Consider the following 21,355-nt stretch of genomic DNA (forward strand, 5'->3'; position numbering starts at 1 on the left):
ATTTTCCATTTTACTGACATAATTCAGTGATATTGTTTTGTTTCAATGTGTGGCTGCCTATAGCTATATATATATATATATATATATATATATATATATATATATATATATATATATATATGATGTGTTTTTTTTCTTTTGGTAAAGTGGTCTCCCCTTCATAATTGTATTTGCTGCAATATGTCTTTGCTTGCCTTGCATATCAGTCTGACATTAAATGTACTGTGATATATTTAACCATTTTACTGATTTTTTCTGTTACCTATTAAATTAAGAGAGTATGGCTGCCCATAGAAAAGCATATTTTCTTACTGTATCCATGTTCTCTCTTCAACTAAAGTGCCATGTCTAAGCCTGCAGTATTTTTGTCCATTCTTTATGTCTATTCTTGTATCTTAGGCTAGTATCTTATGTAGTAAGTTATATACTTTTCCCATTTTAGATGATTGGTGAATAACTTGGTGATCATTTATGAATGCATTTTTTTTTTGTAAATGTTTTCCCCCAAATAAAGTGCAAACCCTGTAATATTGTATTTGCTTCAATTTGTCTTCTTATCTTGCATATACCTCTGATGTACTATGTGATACATTTCACCATTTTTCAGTTACAGACATTAGGTGATATAATTGTTTTTTTGGGGTCAAGTTTTCTTTTTGTGATGTCCCCCTCTCACCTTAACCCTTTAGCCCTCATACCAGCCGAAACCGCCCGTAATTGCATATCCTCACAACGGCCCAAACCGCCCCATACATATCCATGCGGTTAAACGTGTAAATATGCGTAAAACGTCACAACTTTGGGGAAGCCTCGTTCTGACTTGTTCATAAATAAAATGCCTTCCTTCCCTTCATACATTCCACGTGTTATCGATCGATTCTCACCTTTTTTTACCTGTTAATCACGGCGAGTGGAATTGAGCGATAATGAGCGACTCGGATGAGGAAACGGCTGATGAATATTTTGCTAGGTTACGTACAGAAGCTAGTACAAGCAGTAGAAGTGGTGTAAATGATTCTGACATTGATGTAAGCTCGGTGCATACATCGGATCTGAGTGACTTCAGTTGGAGTGATAGTGAAAGTGACACAGGTAGGAGCTCACCTGGCAATGACAGTGACCTGTCAGATGACGATAATAGATGGAGTAATAGACTGCGTGATGTTGATTTACATGAATTTAGGCAGCCAGTAGGGCCTGTGCATGATTTAGAATTTGACCACAATCCACTGGATTACTTTTATCTGTTGTTTGAAAACCAGTTCTTTGATGTCATTACCAACGAAACGAACAGGTATGCAGTTGCTAAGGGACCAGATCCGCGATGGTACCCAGCCACAGTTGAAGAAATCAAGGCATATTTTGGCATTCAAATATTGATGGGCATTCACCAATTACCTGCATACTGGTGCTACTGGTCTGAAGATGAATACCTGAGAGTAGATGTCATCTCAAAGATTATGTCCAAAACCAGGTATGAAAAGCTGACTCAGTACATTCATGTCACTGATGACACCAATAACCCACCCCATGGAGAGAATGGTCATGATACTATTGCCAAAATAAGACCTCTCTTTGACATGGCAGTTGAAAACTTTCAAAAATCATATGAACCTAGTAGAGAATTGTCAGTTGATGAAGCAATGATTGGTTTCAAAGGACGTCTGAACTTCAAACAATATATGCCTGGAAAACCCACTAAATGGGGCATCAAGGTGTGGGAGTTAGCAGATTCTGCCACAGGGTATGTACTAAATATGAAGGTATATACAGGCAAGGATGCCCATGACAACAGAGCAGGCCAGAACCTAGGATACAAGGTTGTAGATTTCCTCACAATACCCTTCCAGAATAAGTTCCACCATGTCTATTTTGACAATTTCTTCAGTTCGGTCAAGCTCCTAGAACACCTGGAGGAAAATGGCACCTACTCTTGTTCCACAGTAAGGCTAAACAGGAAAGGCCTCCCACCAGAAATAAAAAAAGCCAACCCCAAAATCCAAGGAGAGAGCATCAAAATGCAAAAAGGAAATATGCTTGCAGTCGTGTGGTTTGACAAAAGAAAAGTTGCGCTTTTGGCTACCTGCCAAAATCCAGGTGACATTCAGGTTTTACGTCGACGTGCACGAGATGGTCAACTCCATGGAATAGCCAAGCCAATTGCAATTATGAAATACAACCAGTTCATGGGTGGTGTTGACTTATCTGACCAAATGAGGGCTTATTATCCAGTAGGACGTGAATCGAAAAAGTGGTGGAAGTACCTCTTGTGGTTCATTGTTGACCTTTGTGTAATTAACTCATTTATTCTATACCAGGAAACATTACCTGGCCAATTGGATGATGATGATGAGTGCCCACCCAAACAAAGCCACCTCATGTTCAGGTTGAATGTTGCCAGGACTCTAATTGCTGGTTACAGCAGCAAACAGAAAGCTGGTCGGAAGCGAAAAAACACAGTGGAAAATGTGGTTGTAGCCGAAGGGAACATAGGTGCGCACAGGCTCGTTAAGCTTGAAACCAGGAAAAAGGTGTGTGTACAGTGTTCTGCTAGGCAGAGGAGGACACCAAGTGGCCGTAAGGTGGAGACAACCTTCCAGTGTGTAATCTGTTGCGTGGCACTCTGCAAGTCAGGTTGTTTCACTGAATTTCACCATGAACACATGCTTTAGCACACCTGTAATTAGTGGAGCTTACCTGGATCTCCAATTAACTTAAAATGTAACCAGGAACATTATGAATTGTGTACATAGGCATAAATAACAACACATTTAATCATATTATGTACTTTATTTGAAAACTGCACTTTATTTGAAAACTGCACAATCTTATAACAAGTGAATATATTGCGTACACTATACCTGGCTCGTTAGTCATAACTCATTACTCATCATATGATTGACTTTCATCTATGGAAAGGATACATATGTGGATACTATCTCTGACTGAAGGTAATTTGACTGATTGAAGGTAATAAACAGTTTCACATGTACAATTTAATTCAATATAAAGTTCAATTTATGCAAAATTTACCTGTTCTCACCTGTAAATGGTTAATTAATAGATTGTAAGGTAAGGTATTGCCAAAAAAAACATCACATTTGTGAAGTTCATATAGTTGTTACTAATTGCTGAAAATTTGGTAAACTTTGATCAAGAAATAGAGATTTGGTGTTGCTTCAAACATTTTATGTCTGTTTTGGTGAATTTTGCTCAAATAATGCAAGGATACAGCACCGGTGTACCCTGGGTAATATGAGGGCGAAAGGGTTAAGTGCTGCAATATTTGTCTTGCCTATTCAGGCTGACATTTGATGCATTTTGTGAAAGCATTCCACATCTAACTGAAATTATGCATTGATGCTATGTTATATTTGTAGAGAATATCAGTCCATAGCCAAGAGTTCTTTTTTTTTTCTTGTAAGGATTCTCAAAAGTGCAGTTGTTGACATTTTATTACTTTATAGAGTAAAAATATCTATAAATATAATTGCTGCATAATTAGATATGATTTCAGTTCTGCACAGTTTTGCACAATTCTTCAGTGAAATAAAATGATTGACAACAGATTAAAATACTCGTTTTTATTCTTGTAATTTTTTTTTTTTTTTGATGCTATTTAAAGTTTCAGTTTTATTTATTTGCATCCGAATGTGCATGACTTTAAAGCTATCCTATTTAAATTTGTGCACTTGTTGTTTTTCAAATAAGATTTTTTTTCATGAAGCATATTCTCTCATTCTGTCTTTTCAACATAAAGCTAAGTACATGATCATGACTATGTGTGGACATGTGTGGACACCAAAGAATTCACGGTACACACTAGTGTAAAGCAATTACATTTAGAGTAACCAAGATTTGTAACTTCCACATCACTTCAAGTCCAGTAAATTGGGTATCTAAAGAGTGATGGAGATGGCATTTAAAGCATACATTGTTTTTCTCACTTCAAGGTCACCAGATCCATTAGCAATTTTTTTCCTTTTCTATTTTTAAATAATATACGTACAAAAAATGTGTGCTATCCAGGGATGTGTCCTATGACACTAGAGAGGGAACAAATTGGACACATGTATAAACAAATAGCACTTTGAATGCCAAACTTTTTTTCGTATATAATTTATCAAGCTAGTGAAAAGAGATTTTAATTTCTTGCCTAAATGAATTCTGAGATTTCCAGTGATAGGAACTGATGGGGTGGAGGTGGTGGCAGATATGCAAGATAAGGTGTCACATACTTTTTTTCTCAGGGCAAACTAAGGGGAGATTACATCCAGAAATCCTTTGAAGAAGACTATTTTAACAAGCATTGTAAGGCTCCTTATTATCAGGGTGACGAAACCATCCAGGCTTATACCTTCAGGATTTTATCATGGCTGTCCAAAGAACACATGAAGAAGATAAATGGTCACTGAAAATATGAACATCTTTTTCTTTACCTGGTATAGAAGCCTGTAAGGGTCACAACACCAAACAAAACTCACAACACCAAAAACAAAACTCACAACACCACTGAAGTGGGTCAAGTTTGAGTGGTCATCTAGTGCAGACATGATATGGTATACATGATACTCAGGTTTGTTTAAAGCGCTCTTTGTTTGGTGTTGTGAGTTTTGTTTTTGGTGTTGGTGTTGTGAGTTTTGTTTTTGGTGTTGAGTACAGTTGATTCCGGTAAGTAGTAGGACCCGTAAATTATATTTCCTTCGATTCAAGGGCACAAATAGTAAAATGACCAAAGGCATAGAAACAATGCCCTGGGTTCCAAATGTTTTTTGACAAAACCAAAACAATTGTTAAACTTAAATTTGTCAATGATCCTATTTCACCAGCATGATGTGATATTGAGTTATTTGAGTTAAGCATTCATCTGCATAGGATTATCAATGGATCTCCAAAAGGAACCAATTAACTTTGCAATAACGTTTTAAAACCAATGCAGCATATTGCAGGCAACATTTATTCATTGCCAGTTTCTTTTGTTGAAATCTCTTCTTACCTCTTTACAGATTGAAACTACCAAAGAACTCAACGTGAAAGGACAACCAACGAAAATGACGACAGTAACCGTTCAGGATGAAACAGACACAATTCCTGTGAATTTATGGCGGGAGGCATCCAGTTCCCCTGTAAAGGTCGGCAGTGTGGCAGAGTTTAAAGGCCAGACCAGTTACAACACATTCGAAAAGAGATTGGTATGCCACGTCAATAAATCCAAAGACATCGAGGTAACAACTGCTTTTTTTTTCTTTTTTTTTCCTAATCCATCCGAAACCGTCTTTAAATGTGAAAGAAGTTATTTCAATTAATCACTTCCATATCACTGCACATCCATCCATTAATAATTTTTATTATATCATATTAAACCATGCAAAAATGTCAATATCTACTTCAAATTACTAGGTATTAATGTTGTACACAAGTACACCAAAATTCAGTTCATTTCACACTATAATTGCCCTCCATGCAGCTTAAATTGCAATTTTCATGCAATTTAGCAACTTTCAGTTTTAGGACCAACAAAAATGATGCAAAAAATTATCAAATATACATCTCACTGTTTTCATTCATTGTTGTCTTTCCTTTCTAAAACCTCCATACTTAAATATAAAACATACATGCATGATTTTATCCCAACAAGCAAGAATACTAATCAGTTCTTCTTGAAAAAGAAATGTTTGCTGTATTTGAGAGATTATTTTGTGGCAAAGTTGTATGGAATTTTGTAGGGTGTGTCAATATTTATTTACAATTTTTTATTTATAATTTTATCTTGAAACAAATTTTGAGGATGCCCAAGATTCCACCACGTAGGACAAGAATTGCCACTCCAATCTTATATGGTTATTCAGTTAAAAGTACTACTGGATATAGTGGAGCAAAATGTGTTTAGAGCCAATAAGCAACTACCGGGTACTTCTGCCCATCTGAACTTCTACTTCTTGATTTCCTTTGTATTAATACCCCCTGTATTTAGATTTTAACATACTAGTATACTTCCACTTGTTATTATGTGTATATTTCTGAATTCCAATCAGCACTGATCTAGACTCTAACAGAGTTTGTTTAAGGATAATATATTTTGTGTGTACAGTAAGTAGATGTAAAAACCAGTTTTTGTAAAAATTTTTGAGAAATAAACATTTTAGGTGAAGATGACAGCTTGTTTTAATTCCAGGTTCTGGTATTTTTGCTACAAGAAAATTTAAACAAGGAGACTCCCTGTTAGAATATTGTGGAGAACTGATTTCTCAGAAGGAAGCTAAATGGAGAGAGGAATCACTCAAGTATCAACAGTCTAGTCGACACTTATCTTTTTTTTTTGACACATAAAGATAAAATTTTTTTTCTGCAATATTCACTATGTTCCAAAGTTTGTGCCAAAGTTAAAAAACAATAATGTTTCCAAATATTTGAAATAAAATGATTAAGATATATATGTTGAAAGAATTATCATGCAGTCTTCTCACTTTTCTATTATGTACAAGGCTATTTTTGCTGTTTTTTCAGTCTTGATGCAAAAGAAACTTATTCAAGAGCTGGAAGACTGGTTAACGATAGCCCAAAACCACACCCAGTTGTATGTAAAATTACACTGTCAAAAAAAAAAAAAAAAAAAGACCAGCTGCTCCACATTTAAGTGCTTTTTGCTCTTAAAGAGATCAACATAGGGGATGAAATTGTGTATGATTATGGCGACTCCAAAAGTTTATATTGGAGAAAAAAGGTATTGATTTGTTTATTGTATGCAGTCCAGAAACATGATTAAAGGTACTGCTTACTAGGATTATGCAGCGAAAATGGATTTTCTTGTTGTAAAATGTATTTTTCTCCCACTAACTAACCTTTTATCCTCCTTCTCTGAAAATCAACTTCACATAAATTTGAAAATTTTAGTAAATATGGCATATCACATCCAGCTTGCATGAGTCTGACTCAGTGGTTTAGTTTACATCTAGGGAAACACAGTTTGTCTTCAGATGCATTCAACAGGAACTCGAATAGGTGATTTACATACTTTATGTGGGCTTAAAACCTGCTGCAAAAATCTTAGATAATATACCTTTAATGTTTGAAATGTAATTGCTATGAAGATAAAAAATCTGTTCTTGTCTGTATTGTATATTATTGTACGAAATTAATTTTTGATAAGTATTGCTCATTAACAATTATTTTTATGGCATCATTTTACAAAATGTATGTAACAGTGTGTTCAAACTGTATACATGAGTTACTGGGGATTCACACTCCATTGATATGTACCTTTAATTACAGAATCAACACATCAGTAAATATTGTTTTTGTTTGATAATGTTTTATTTTCAGTGCACTTGTTAGTCTTGGTAGTTTGTTAAGGGCCTCTTATCAAGCAGTTGCACTCAAAAGAAACTGTTTACAACTCTATCAGTCTCTATTATAGTTTGCCCCTTTCAACCATCTTGATGGATATGTATAACTTTTAGCCAATAAATATAATATTTATTTATACTTCTAGATGCCTCGCTTGAAAAAACAAAGTGTGACCAAAAGAAGGTCACTTCAGAAGAAAATTCTATTTCATCATACTCACTTCCTGTCTTATGTGAGATAGTAGTAGTGAGCATGCGCGCAGTCAGTGTAGAGTTTGTATGCGTACCAGTCAAATGTGTTTTTTTGGTGCTCTGTGATACAGAGCATGGCGTCTAGCACCAAGGGTAAAGGAAAATGGAAGAAGTCAACGACTTCGAGTCTGTTGTCAGACATTTCAGTGCCCGAGTGTCAGGATGTAACTAAAAGCGCAAATGTAGTTTGTGCAGAAGCTATGGCTACTTCGTCACTGGCGACGAGTGGTAGAAATGTTGGTGTTAGTTTGACGAACATTGGTAATGTCAGAAGAAACGAGACAGATACTCTTGAATTGAAATGTAGGTTGTATAAAATGGAACACTTTTATTATGGTGAAGAAGGTGGTTCTGGTCAGTGTGTTGAGGCTGAAAATGATAATGGTGACATCCAACATGGCGCCGATGAGAATATGGATGCACATGATTATCAGTCGCATGATGGCAAAAGACCTTCTGAGGAGTCTCTATTATAGTTTGCCCCTTTCAACCATCTTGATGGATATGTATAACTTTTAGCCAATAAATATTATATTTTTTTATACTTCTAGATGCCTGGCTTGAAAAGTCTGACCAAAAGAAGGTCGCTTCAGAAGAAAATTATCCAGGAAAGTCGACAGAGAGTGACTGAGGCTGCCATGTCTACTTTTGTGCCTGCTTCAGCAGGCACGCCCACCTTTGTGGGCTCTGTGAAATTACTGAAAATACTGAGATTACACAAATTACTGAAAAAAATAGTGAAATTACTGAAATCACAGAAAACAGCGAAAATACTGCAATTACTGAAAACACTCAAAACGCTAAATTTCCTGAACACACAAGATTACTGAGATTTCCATTGCTTGAGATGTAACTGTTCATGCAGCTTATACAGATGCTACAGTTGATACAGCTGTTACAGATGCTTCAGATGAGACAGAAGCTACAGTTGACTCAGCCTATCATGTCAGTTTGAGTGCCACTGATGTTCCAGGTCATCAGGGCTTTTCAAATCCCATTGCCCGAGGCACGGGCACGCTAATTTCACTGCGTGGCAAGTAAAATTTTCCTTCAGAATGCCCGTGGGCCATCCATTTATTCACGGGCATGTTAAAATTATGCAGTTCTGTACCCTAACTTGCCCGAACTAAACATCATCGTTCTCACACACTACACTTCGACGATGTTTACTTCCGCATTGTTCTTCAACTGCTAAAGCAGTTGTAACGTCTGTTATGATTAGTCGAAAAGGATTTTTTCCCCATTCAAGTAGGCAATCAATACTTTTGTTGCACTTGGTCTCGTTTTCGTATCGGTCGGTAACATTCTCCGAGAGTTTGCGGAGATTGCAGACTTTTAACACAGCAAGGTTGCCAATTTTGCAAAAGCTCCCCATGTGAAGGCGAAAGTACAGACGTCGTTATTCAAATTTTGATTTTTTGTTAAAGTCGAAACCATTGTACGTGATGCTGCTGTCGCTACCAACTGGACCTACTGATGCATCACAGCAGTGACTTGACGAAGGACCAAAGATACTAAAAATAAAAAAAGAAAGGAAAACGTGTTTTTTAGCACACGTGGACCATTGAAGACCCATGGCTCTTTACAACTACGGAAACTACGGATATTTGCAGAGATTGTACCTCTTATCCCCTTATTTCAAAGGGCCACAGTTTCTTGGTGGGGTGTTCAAAGTTTAGACTGAGCGTTATTATATCTTGTGCTGCACCGTCGTGCCACTTGCGTTGCAGTGCATTGAAGGGTGGTGCTATTAGCCAGGACCAGTTAGAAGGGACACCCTTCTAACTGGTCAAATCTTTACTGAGACAAGAATCACTTCCATCTGAAGTCAAGTAGAAACTACATACATTATTTACTGCTGTCTACTGAGTTCCAAAAAACGGAAAGCTAATAAGTCAAACAAGTAAGTTAACACAAAATATGTTAATTGTATGAAGTCAATTTGTAGTGAACTCTGGCAATTTTTTGAAGTATTCTGATTATTGTGATTCCCACTAAGTAAAGAAGACTAAATTAAAAGTAAAGAAGACTAAATATGTGTAGTTGTGAGGTGAACATTTATTTATTTTATTTTTTTTTTGCATTTTTATTCAAATAATCTGTCATATAATGTGTGTGTCACTGTTAACAACTTGTATCATTACAAAGTGCACCATGGCACTGTTTACAGATTTAACAAAATACATTAAATATTCCATTTTTAGGTGAGATGGGTTGCAAGCAAGTTCAAGGCACTGCAAGCTGTACAGAAGTCACTAATGCCTCTTGTTCTTCACCTTGAAAGCGCAGGCTCACTTCAGGATGAATATGCTACCACAACATTATTTTATCTTATTAATACATGATTGTGTCCAGATTGTGAATACAGTCACAGTTACAAAACTGACAATCCCTTGTGTATGTATCTGCCCTTCTTAAGGGGCATTTGGGACAGTGTGGCCAAACACGTGCCTAGTTCCAGGACCTGCACTTAGCCAGTGCTCTACAGATTGTTCTGGGTGAAAGTCCTCAAGTTCTGGACCTTCCTGTGCGATGTGCATAAGGCACTAGAGGGTTTCTTGATTCAGACTTGCTCTAAGCCTGCTTTTTACATTTTTCATCAATGAAAAACTTCTTTCACACTTGGCTGTTGTTGGTGATATCACTAACATTATCTTAATTAGCTTATAGATATACTGTGATGAAAAAACGGGTTAAAACTATCCTTTAGGTGCCCAAAAGTAATTTTTGAGTAATGAAAAAAAATTCTTACGTTGAATTAATTTTTTTAAGCCGATTTTATGCAGGTGTGAATGTAGTTTACGATACTCCCGTGTGGTGGCACTTTGAGGCGAGTGATGACACTTGCCTAGAGGCTCAGGAAGCCATTTACTTCAATTTGATTCAGCTATTCGCTTACTTGCATTCACTTGCTTTGTATAAGTATTTTTATCAAAATGAACAGAGAACAAATTGAAGGATATTTGTTTGAACCAGAGGATATTGTGGAAGATGTGGATGATGCAGAGTGGAAAATGGACCAGGAAGATAGTGAAGGAGAACTCTCTACAGTCAGCCGGCTGAACAATATGGCGTGGTGTGAGTGCAGCCATTGTGATCTCATGCCCACCTTTGTTGAATCGACATGCTGTAGTGAAAACACTGCTGTGTCCACCAAAATGAAGCATGCCAGTCAACCCAAAGCTCTCAACTGTACCCCACAAATTAAAGAAAAAAATCACAACAATCAGTCCCTTCTGATTTAAAAAAAAAAAAAAAAAAAAAAAAAAAAAAAAAAAAAAAAAAAAAAAAACAATATGGTTATATTAAAAACATCCTTAAAACCTTTGGAAAAAAGTGTTCAATATTCAAAAACGAGTTCAATGAAGAAGGTACCATTAACAAAACACACTGGTAATACCATTACCTCTGATTCTATTTCATCCATTTTTGATAAAACAAATTTGCACAAACTCCATTTGAAAAGACTACATGATGAAATGAAGAGGCAGTCGTTTGGACAGAAGACAAACAACAAAGCAAAATTGACACAGTGAGTAAAACTCTCTTGGATACTTCACTTACAGGAACCAGTAGCACTGGCAGAAATATTTTGAAAAGAGAGAAAAATAAAATCAGGATGCAACTTCTTAAATCTGATCCACAGTACAGGAAATCTGAACAAAATGCTCAAAGAATAACATGTTCTCAGTCCATGTGAAAAGGATAATTCAAAAAACACAAACACTTGAAAAGGGCTGATACAGTTGCACTCAAAAGAAACTGTTTACCACTCTTTCATTTTCCATTATATTTTATCCCTTATAATAACCTGCTTGTTATATTCTTGGCAATAAATATAACATTTTTATTCTTTTCTAGATGCCTCGCTTGAAAAAACATAGTTTGGCTACAAGAAGGGCACTGCAGAAGAGTAAAAACAAAGAAACTCGACAGAGGGTGGTTGGGCAAACAGGCCTCCTACTGTGTCTGCTTCAGCAGCCACGCCCACGTCGGCGGGCACCGAGTTGCTTGTATCTACTTCAGTAACCACACCCATCTTGGTGGGAACTGAGTTGCTTGTCTACCTCGGTAGCCATGCCCACCTCGGTGGGAACCGAGTTGCTTGTCTACCTCGGTAGCCATGCCCACCTCGGTGGGAACTGTGTTGCTTGTGTCTACTTCAGTAGCCACGCCCACCTTGGTGGGAACTGAGTTGCTTGTGTCTACTTCAGTAACCACGCCCACCTTGGTGGGAACTGAGTTGCTTGTCTACCTCGGTAGCCATGCCCACCTCGGTGGGAACTGTGTTGCTTGTGTCTACTTCAGTAGCCACGCCCACCTTGGTGGGAACTGAGTTGCTTGTGTCTACTTCAGTAACCACGCCCACCTTGGTGGGAACTGAGTTGCTTGTCTACCTCGGTAGCCATGCCCACCTCGGTGGGAACTGTGTTTTTACTGAGACAACTGAGATTACTGAGACAACTGAGATTACAATTGATTCAGATGATACTGTTCATGCAGTGCATAAAGATGCTACAGTTGATACAGCTGTTACAGTTGAGAATGATGCTACAGTTGACAGCTTTTCCTGAAATGCCTGTCAGTTTGAGTGCCACTGATGCTGCAGATCCTTCAAGTAAGTCTATGAAATATTCAGATCATACATCATCAGATATGTCAGCCTTACTTGTAAAGTCAAAGATGCCAGTCAACCCAAAGCTTTCAACAGTACCCCAAAAATTAAACAAAAATCACAGCAATCAGTTTCTTCAGAATTTCCAAAAATTGATCCTAACATAGTAACATTAAAGACAGTCTCAGCGCGTTAAACCCTTAAAATAGCACGAAAATGAATTTTCCTGGAAATCTCACCAATTTCCCCATAATGACCAAGGTATATCCTATCCAAAACCGTTGAGAAAATGAACCTACCTAATACCGTTTTTAAGTTCCATTAAATAATAAAAGACGACTCGTCTTAAATACTCAGCTACCACCTCACAGTACGGCTTCAGAACGCGCAATTTCTCGCTAAGTCTCGCGGTTTACTATGAATGAAGTACTACGGCTGAGACCCGGATGTTACTATTTGGCGCCAAAACAGCAAACATGGCTCAGACGCGCGTCAAGTCTGAAGAGGAGAGCGACAAAAAGGGACGAAAGAAAATAGCCACTCCAGTTCGAAAGATACGAAAGAAAATTAGAGACAGACGAAGAAGCACTCAGACTGTGTATGTTGGGAGGGAGGTGGGGCGGTGGAGGACACTTAAAGCTGAGTTAGGACTCACATACGAGGCAATGGCGAAACTACTCCTCGACACGCGAGTATGCGCTTCACAGGTCTCAAGTGTGTCTGATTATCATATTATCCTGTTCACAATAAATGACAATATTTGTGCTCATACAAAGTTGGTTACGTGTATAAGAGCGTTTTGGGCTTTACGTTGTCTATTTTTGATCGGTACATGTACCGAAAAGATGGACAGGCGGCACTTACATGTCTGACAGGTTTCGCTGTGTAGTCGTGACGTCTATCTCATTCTGACTGAAGCCTGCTGTGATTGGTCGTAAGCGTGGGAAAATCGAGGTCGTGACCTTGAGCCGGAAGTACTTCTGGCTGTGCTCCGAAATCATGATAAATAGTTTTCGTTTTCTAATTCTTTATTCTAGTTGTCTTAACAGGACTTTTGTGACCCAGACTTATTAATATAATAATAAACAATCTCACAAAACACAAATCTGATCAAAGCTTTACATAGAACCTGCTTCTATACATTAATCTAACCCACTGAGACTGTCTTTAACATCATCTCTGAAACCTTTGGAAAATAATGTTCATGTCAGAAAACTTGCTAAAAGATTTAGAAAAAATTCAAAGAGCGGTTTAAAGGACAAAGTTGCCAATTCATTTCAGCAAAGAAAAGCAACATTGACAAAATACACAGGTAATCCCATCACTTCTGATTCCATCTCTTCCATTTTTGATAAAACAAATTTGCACAAACCCCATATGAAAATTTAACATGATGAAATGAAGAAGCAGTTAAAATGAGCAGAAGACAAAAAACAAAGCAAAATTGACACAATGAATAAAAATCTCTTGGATAGTTCATTAATGGAAACCAGTGGCACTGACAGAAAAGTTTTGAAAAGAGAGAAGAATAAAATCAGAATGCGACTTCTTAGATCTGATCAGGAAAACCGAACAAGAATCTCGGAGAACAAAGCGTTCTCAGTCTGATGTAAGTCCAATATTCTAAAGCAAAAGCAGCTGAAAAGGTCTGATCCTCAGTGCAAGAAAAACCAAACAAGCAGCCCAGAGACTAAAGCGTTCTCAGTCTGATGTAAAGTCCAATATTCTAAATCAAAAGCAGTTGAAAAGGTCTGATCTTCAGTACAGGAAAACCAAACAAAAAGCCAAGAGACTTCAGCGTTCTCAGTCTGATGTAAAGTCCAATATTCTAAAGCAAAAGCAGCTGAAAAGGTCTGATCCTCAGTGCAAGAAAAACCAAACAAGAAGCCAAGAGACTAAAGTGTTCTCAGTCTTATGTAAAGTCCAATATTCTAAAGCAAAAGCAGTTGAAAAGGTCTGATCCTGATTACAAAGTTACTGAGAAAAACCAAAAAAGAAGATCTGATCCAAATTTCTGAACACGTGAAATGAATTCAGATGCAGTTGCTAAGCCTAATAAGAGACAGAAAATCTATACTACTCTTCAAGGTTGTACTCTTGAAGGTTGTACTTATACATGCTGTATATGTCAACAACTCGGATACAGACATTCTGTCATAAATAGAGAGACTATCTTGAATATAGAAAATAATGCAGTTAATCAATGCAAATAAGCTGGTGAGTTATTTAACAGTAATTGGATGTGTATAACATGCGCTTCTCATTTGAAAAAGAACTAAATACCTCCATGTGCTATTGTAAATAAGATGTCGTTTCCAAAAAAAAAACAAAAAAAAAAAAAAAAAAAAAAACAGATTTTGGATTAAAAACCTTTAGAGTGGAGACTAAGTAGCCCAAGATTAGTTTTCATGAAGATTCATCAAGCTCCACTTGGAAAGCAATACAAATTAGAAGGGAATGTTGTAAATATACCAGCAGATGTAACATCCACTGTTACAGTAACAAAGTTACCAAGAACTGGCACTGACAGTTCAACAATAAAAGTTCAACTAAAAAGAAATGTGAAATTTAAGATAAATGCATATGCTCAGAATGTAAGGCCTAACAAAGTACTTGAAGTAGCAAATTGGTTAACTACTTATGGAAAATTGTATCAAGAAAAGGGAATAACTGTAGACTCATCATGGAAATAAGAAGATAATTCCTGCAGCTCTAGCACATTTGAACAAACGGAAAAGGGGTATACAACTGTGAATAACTTAAATGAGGAACAAATACAAAACTTATTAAAAGAATTTGTTTGTGTTGAGTGCCTTTCTGATTGTGGAAATATCCAATTTTCTGAAGAAGGACACCTTACGGATCAGGATGGTGATTTTGCAGATAAATTCTATGTCATTTTAGACAAGCCATATAGATATGACCCACCTGTTAATGTTGACGAATTTGTGGCTACTATTCAAAGTGAAAAAAAAAATTAATGTTTTCTCACAACACTCTCATGTTTTGGAAGTACCTGCATCTAAATCACAAACCAGAGGCAGATCAAGATATCGCATGAAGCCAAATATAATCAGAGATTCTAGTAGAGTAGGAATTGAAAAACTCATTGCTTACAAGCACCACCATGTACTAAGAAAATACAAGCATTTGAAACTGAGTTATTATGGCTTATTCAAAAGAAAAAAACAAGGTAAAACATGGAATTCAAGATATTTCAGGACTGTTAAGAAAATTCCACACAGAGTAAGATCTGTTTCACACTTGCAGAAAGAGTTATCATACATCCAACAATGACATTTATTACCTCAATTTTGTGAATCTGAAAATGAGGTACAACATCTACAAACTGACATCACTTTATTTTATTTTATGCCTGTAGATGCCCTGAGGCAAGAGAAAATGACTGACAAAGTAAATTTACAATTAAAGCATCCACACAATTTCTCTTGACAAAACCTAGCCAGTTAAAAAAAATTATTGGAAATGGATAGTTTTTTCCGAAGTTTGTCTTTTGCCATTACTGGTTGTGACACGTTGTATGATGACGATCACAGTTTACTTAGAAACAGAATCATCAGTCATATGAAGCAGCTTGAGTATGCTTTTCCAAGTAGTACGTTAGGTGATAATGACATCACATCAGGAAATTATGTAAGAAGAACAGGCATGAATAATGCAAATGTTTGGGGTACTGAAACAGAAATACTTGCTGCGGCACATTTACTACAAACTGACATCTATGTATACTGCAAGCCTGGCAGCTCTTGGAAATGGTTGAAGTATTCAGCTAAGTTTCTTGATCAGAACAATCATTCACATGAAATAGCCATTTACTTGCAAAACACTAATTCTGATCACTATGATGTAGTGCAAAATGTATGCGACTTATCATTACCTGCTAATAACATAAGCAAGAACTTGCTGCAAAAGAAGATGACACAGGCTAATTCAGATAGAGGTAAATACTCACAGTCAAATGATACTGAAGATTGGCATGAAATTGATGACAAAGAAATGAAACCTGGTATAAGAGATACAATGTTAACAGGCAGAGACTTCTTGAAAGACACAGAGAGAGAAAATTAACTCTTTTGCACCTGGTCAAGAAGGTCAACCACTCAGCATATTAAGAGATCAACACTGAAGAACTGGCTTTTCCAGAAATATTTCTTGGCAATGCACGAAATAGAAATAAAAAGGGAAGTTTGGCGTAGACAAACAATGTTTATGGCGACGGTTAACTTAATTGATTTCATGGGCCGTTGCGAACTTTCATTAGCATGGGGAAACGGCATCTAGTATTACCAGGTTAGGAGTGTAAACAGGGAATGGTATCTGGAATTCACTGCATTAAGCTCCTTGAAAATTATCTGTCCAATCGGGGAGAACCGGAAGCTTTAAAGCGTCACTTTTGCTGAAATTTGCAGCACTTAATCCGGGGTTCTCTTTAAATTACGCGCTGCCGCAATTATTCAGTAAACACAAGTGCTCGGCCTCCATTTGCTACAAGTTCTTTGCGGAAAGCATAGCATTCAAGATTGATTATACCAGTTGAGCCTCGCTGGAAAAAAATTTTCGTTTGGTCTGTGACTGTTTACTTCTTTTACTTATTACTAATCCGTTTGTGCGACTCTTGGATCTAACCAAGCTTGAATAGACTTTATTGAGAAAAGGAACACTCACCATTGGAATTTATTCATTTTTGCCTAGCTGACCATCTTTGTTTGCATTACACTTTGTGTCTGCCAGTATTTCTCTTGATCCGGCTTTGTTTGAGGGACTCACAGATCCAACCTAGAAGGAGACTCATACGAGAAGCAGACCTTTCATTTTACAAGTAAGATTTTCTTTTCTTTACATTTAAGTTATCTTTGATCACAGTTGGCCATGGCGGTCCTTATCATTGGTCACTCCTTTGTTCATAGGCTTCATTCATATCTTGACCAAGGCCGGGAGGGGCATACGGAGAAAGATTTTGGATTTCCCAACGTTGTACACTGGCACGGTGTGGGAGGCCGTACGTTCCCAAAACTAGTCAGGTATGACTTGGGTATCCTTCACCGGGTCCGCCCCGCCTTGGTTATATTGGTAATTGGGTCGAATGACCTATCTAGGTAAGAGCATTGAGGGCCTCGCTCGGAGCTGTCACGAGTTCTCATGTATTGGTGAATCAGGTTCATCACAGGCTCCGTCTCCCCTATTCCGACTTCAATGATCAAGTTGATCAGCTTAATAATTTTCTTTCAGACATCGCCCAGATACATTTGTTTATTTCTTTTTGGAAGAATGTCGGTCTAGGCAATCCGTCCTGGCTACACATTAAAACGGACGGGGTCCATCTGTCTGAGGTTGGGCAGTACAAACTTTACCGCAGCTTGCGAGGCGCTATTATCAGGAAGGCATCTCGGCTAAGAATTACTCTGTGTTAATTATCTTTCAGAGGCAGGCCGTTCATATTCATTATGTTGCCGGAGCAAATAGTTTTGTTTTCGTTTCAGTGACTATACACTATTCAACCTGGAAGTTAACTTTTTCAGGGTCTGCCCCCCCCCCTTGGTCGAGCAGCATGCTTTTACGATTTATGTATTCTCCTCGCTACGACGGGTTGAGAGGCATGCTTTTACGTTTTAGTTATTCTCCTCGTTACGTCGGGTTGAGAGGCATGCTTTTACGAATTTTTGTGACATCTGCAAGTCTGAATTAAGACAATGACAGAAGAGCCTCTATGTATGTTAACATATTTTTTAAGACAAAAAAATTGCAGATGAAAAGATTGATTGGGTCAGCAGATAGACAAGACAAACAAATGCATTATTGTATGTGACTTTAATGTCAACTGGCTCCATGAAAACAATGGAAATGCTCTCAGAAAAATGTGCCTTGACTTTAAGTTTAATCATTGTGTCACAACTCCAACTACCATTTATGAATCGGCATTAGATCTTGTACAAACTTTGATCATGAAGAACTGAAAATTACAGTTTTGCCTACTTATTTTGGCGATCACTTTCCAGTCTGTTTGTCTTTTCCCAAAAATTGTCTTTAAACATTAATTACATATTAGAGACTTATTCCTAACTATTGGTCAGTCAACCAATAAAAAGATGCAACTGAAAACCCAGTTACTCTGTCCTAGGACTTACATTCAGATCTACTCATCATCAACATGCTTTCCTTGCAACAGATTTCAGCCACCACTTCAGCCCATCCATATGCTTCAAGGTTGAGGGTCAAAGTTATAGCAACCACTGAAACTACATCCTATACTGACAAGAAAGGCAAGGTGAAAGACGTGACCGAAGTTGGCCTGGCGGACAAATTGGGAGCTAGGAAGATGACTCTTTAAGGGGCCAAGCAAAGACTTGTGGTATTTGCTCGGTATATAATACGAGACTTTTTCGTTAGGGATGGTGTGATAAGATGCAGGGATGCTACAAAGATTTTCAGGTAAATATTAATTTCATCTGTCAATAAATACAAAATATGAATGCTTTAACTGAATTGTGGTGGTATTTTGCTTGGTGTATAATACAACACTTTTTTGTTAGGGATGGTGTGATAAGGTGCACGAACGCTTCAAGGATTTTCAGGTAAATATTAATTTCATCTGTCAATACGTACAAAATATGTAAGCTTTAACTTCATTGATCACCCAAACCCAATGTAGAGGTGCAAAGAAGGTTACAGGTATGCTCTTAAAATTTTTCATGTACAGATTGCAAAATATATGATTATTATAGCATCCGACATGAATAAGTTGGTATCAACGTTTCACTCTCTTGGGACCATGAATGATAAAAAATCATAACTAACCAATACTCGTATGGAAAGCGAATTTTTGACTAGCTAGGCCTTTATCAAATTTGATGATTTCTAACACTTCATGCACGTAACATACCATCCAAATTTCGCTTTCTCTTAAACTTGAGCCACAAAGCTTCAAAGTCCAGCAACACAATGGCTTTAATTTGGCAAAGAGCCTCCATGAAATCCAAGAAGCCATTAACAACGTTCCCACAGAGGTCCTTAGCATCATGACAGCGAGAGAAGTTTTTTCCGATCTAGAAACGTTGGTATGCGCAAAAAAAGTGAAGAATTAATCAAGGCAGGCCAGTACACGCATGATCATAAAGGGCACAAAGAAAACAGCAATTTACCGAGAGAGTGAGAGGTTGTTTGTTCGGTACCCTCCAAGTGGCAGAGGCAGCCAGATAATTCCAAGATGTCGGTATGCCTGTAAAGGAATTGTAGTTGATAGTGATCTGTTCAAGCATAAATATTTGGTGACGATTAAGTGGCCCAATGGAACCATCAACACCCAATGGGTATCAGTGACTGATTTAACAGTGGCAACAGCCAGCAAAGAAAAGAAAGCCAACAAGAGAAGCCCAACAGAAGAATGGAAAAAACAACAGCACGAGAAGATATATTATATAGTGCTATCACATAAAGACAAGGTCAACAATCTGAATCAAAGAAACATTAAAGTGCTTAACGAATGCTGAGAAACCGGTGGTTGGTCACCAGCTGTCTGTTTTTAGGATACACGGCACCGCAGCTTCTCTTTGAGTAGAAGCCATCTGTCACATTAGAGACAATGAGGCACATTACGAGCAATTCATTTTTGGTGATTTTAATACCTACACTAATAATATGCTCAAGAAAACAACATACAGTGACCACGTTACACTTATGGCCTTGTCGTCCAACGTCCAATTTCTCATCGCATCAGATGGTCCAGACTTTACAACACTAGTTTCACCAGATGGGCAGTACAGCAGCACTATGTTTACTCTTACACTTGGATACTTCCTGGAGGGGAAAGGAGAGCACTACGTCATTGTTGGCATCGCGAATGAAATGCAAAGAGATTTCTTAGCTACACTACATGAGAGGCAGCATGAGGAGAAAAATAATATGCAGCAAGAAGGTATGGAGTAAGCAGAGACATCGGACAGAGAGAACAGTCAGCAGATGCAGTATAAAGAGGTGGATTGTCTTTAAACATTAATTACAAACAATTAGAGAACTTATTCCTAACAATTGGTCAGTCAACCCCCCAAGGCTGTCGTCTCCCACAGCTAATAAAAAGAAGATGCAACTGAAAACACAGTTACTCTGTCCTAGGACTTACTCATCATCAACATGCTTTCCTTGCAACAGATTTCAGCCAACACTTCAGCCTATCCACGTGCTTCAAGGTTGAGGGTCAAAGTTGTAGCGACCACTGAAACTACATCCTATACTGACAAGAAAGGCCAGGTGAAAGGCATGACCGAAGTCGGTGTGGAGGACAAATCGGGAGCTAGGAAGATGGCTCTTTAAGGGGCCAAGCAAAGAAAGGAGATCTGGGAGAGGATAACCTATTGATGTGCCATGCCCCCTGCCCAGACTGATTATCAAAAGTACAAGTATAAGCATCTCATATATTCCAGCAAACTAGACAGTTCCATTATTAAGAAAAAAAAAAGAAAGGAAGAAAGAAAGAAAACAAAAAGGAAAACAAAATAAGTCTTATTGGGAATGTATATTCAGAAATAATAGTATCTGCCCCAAATGTTTTGGACAAAACCAAAACAACTGTTAAACTAAAGTTTGTCAATGATGCTATTTCACCAGCATGATGTGATATTGCGATATTTGCGCTTAACATTCATCTGCATAGGATTATCAATTGATCTCCAAAAGGAACCAATTAACTGTTTTGCAATAACGTTTCAAAACCAATGCATCATATTGCAGGCTAACATTTTATTCATTGCCAGTTTCTTTTGTTGAAATCTCTTCTTACTTCTTTACAGATTGCAACAACCAAGGACCTTATAGTCAAGGGACAACCTACAAAGATAACCCTCATGGTACAAGACGAAACAGACTCAATAGCTGTAAATCTATGGCAAGATGCCTCTAGTTCTCCTGTCAAGGTTGGAAGTTCGGCAGAATTTAAGGGACAAATAAGTTTCAACTCTTTTGTAAAAAGGTTAGTGTGCCACATCAACAACTCCAAAGATGTGGAGGTAACAACTGTTTTTTTTCTTTTTTTTTGTAATCCATACTAAACAGTCTCTAAATGTTAAAGAAGTTATTTCAATTAAACAATTCCATATCACTGTATATCCATCTATTAATAATTATTATT

General features: G+C 37.5%; 2 protein-coding genes across 5 annotated transcripts in view; one reads left to right on the plus strand and one right to left on the minus strand.

Moving 5' to 3' along the window:
- Positions 1-21,355, minus strand: part of LOC106174661 (organic cation transporter-like protein) — a 48,188-nt gene that overhangs the window by 16,909 nt on the left and 9,924 nt on the right. The window lies entirely within an intron of this gene.
- LOC106169551 (piggyBac transposable element-derived protein 4) lies at positions 684-3,184 on the plus strand. Its single transcript, XM_013549041.3, has one exon. The coding sequence runs from the start codon at positions 927-929 to the stop codon at positions 2,670-2,672; it is 1,746 nt and encodes a 581-aa protein (XP_013404495.3). The 5' UTR covers positions 684-926; the 3' UTR covers positions 2,673-3,184.

This window comes from Lingula anatina, chromosome 1, assembly GCF_051362555.1.
Source record: "Lingula anatina isolate TDL-2025a chromosome 1, LinAna3.0, whole genome shotgun sequence".
NCBI classification, from domain to species: domain Eukaryota; kingdom Metazoa; phylum Brachiopoda; class Lingulata; order Lingulida; family Lingulidae; genus Lingula; species Lingula anatina.

What these genes read in the sequence shown, in the direction of transcription:
- LOC106169551 (XM_013549041.3), top strand. Translation starts at nt 927, where the DNA reads ATGAGCGACTCGGATGAGGAAACGGCTGATGAATATTTTGCTAGGTTA.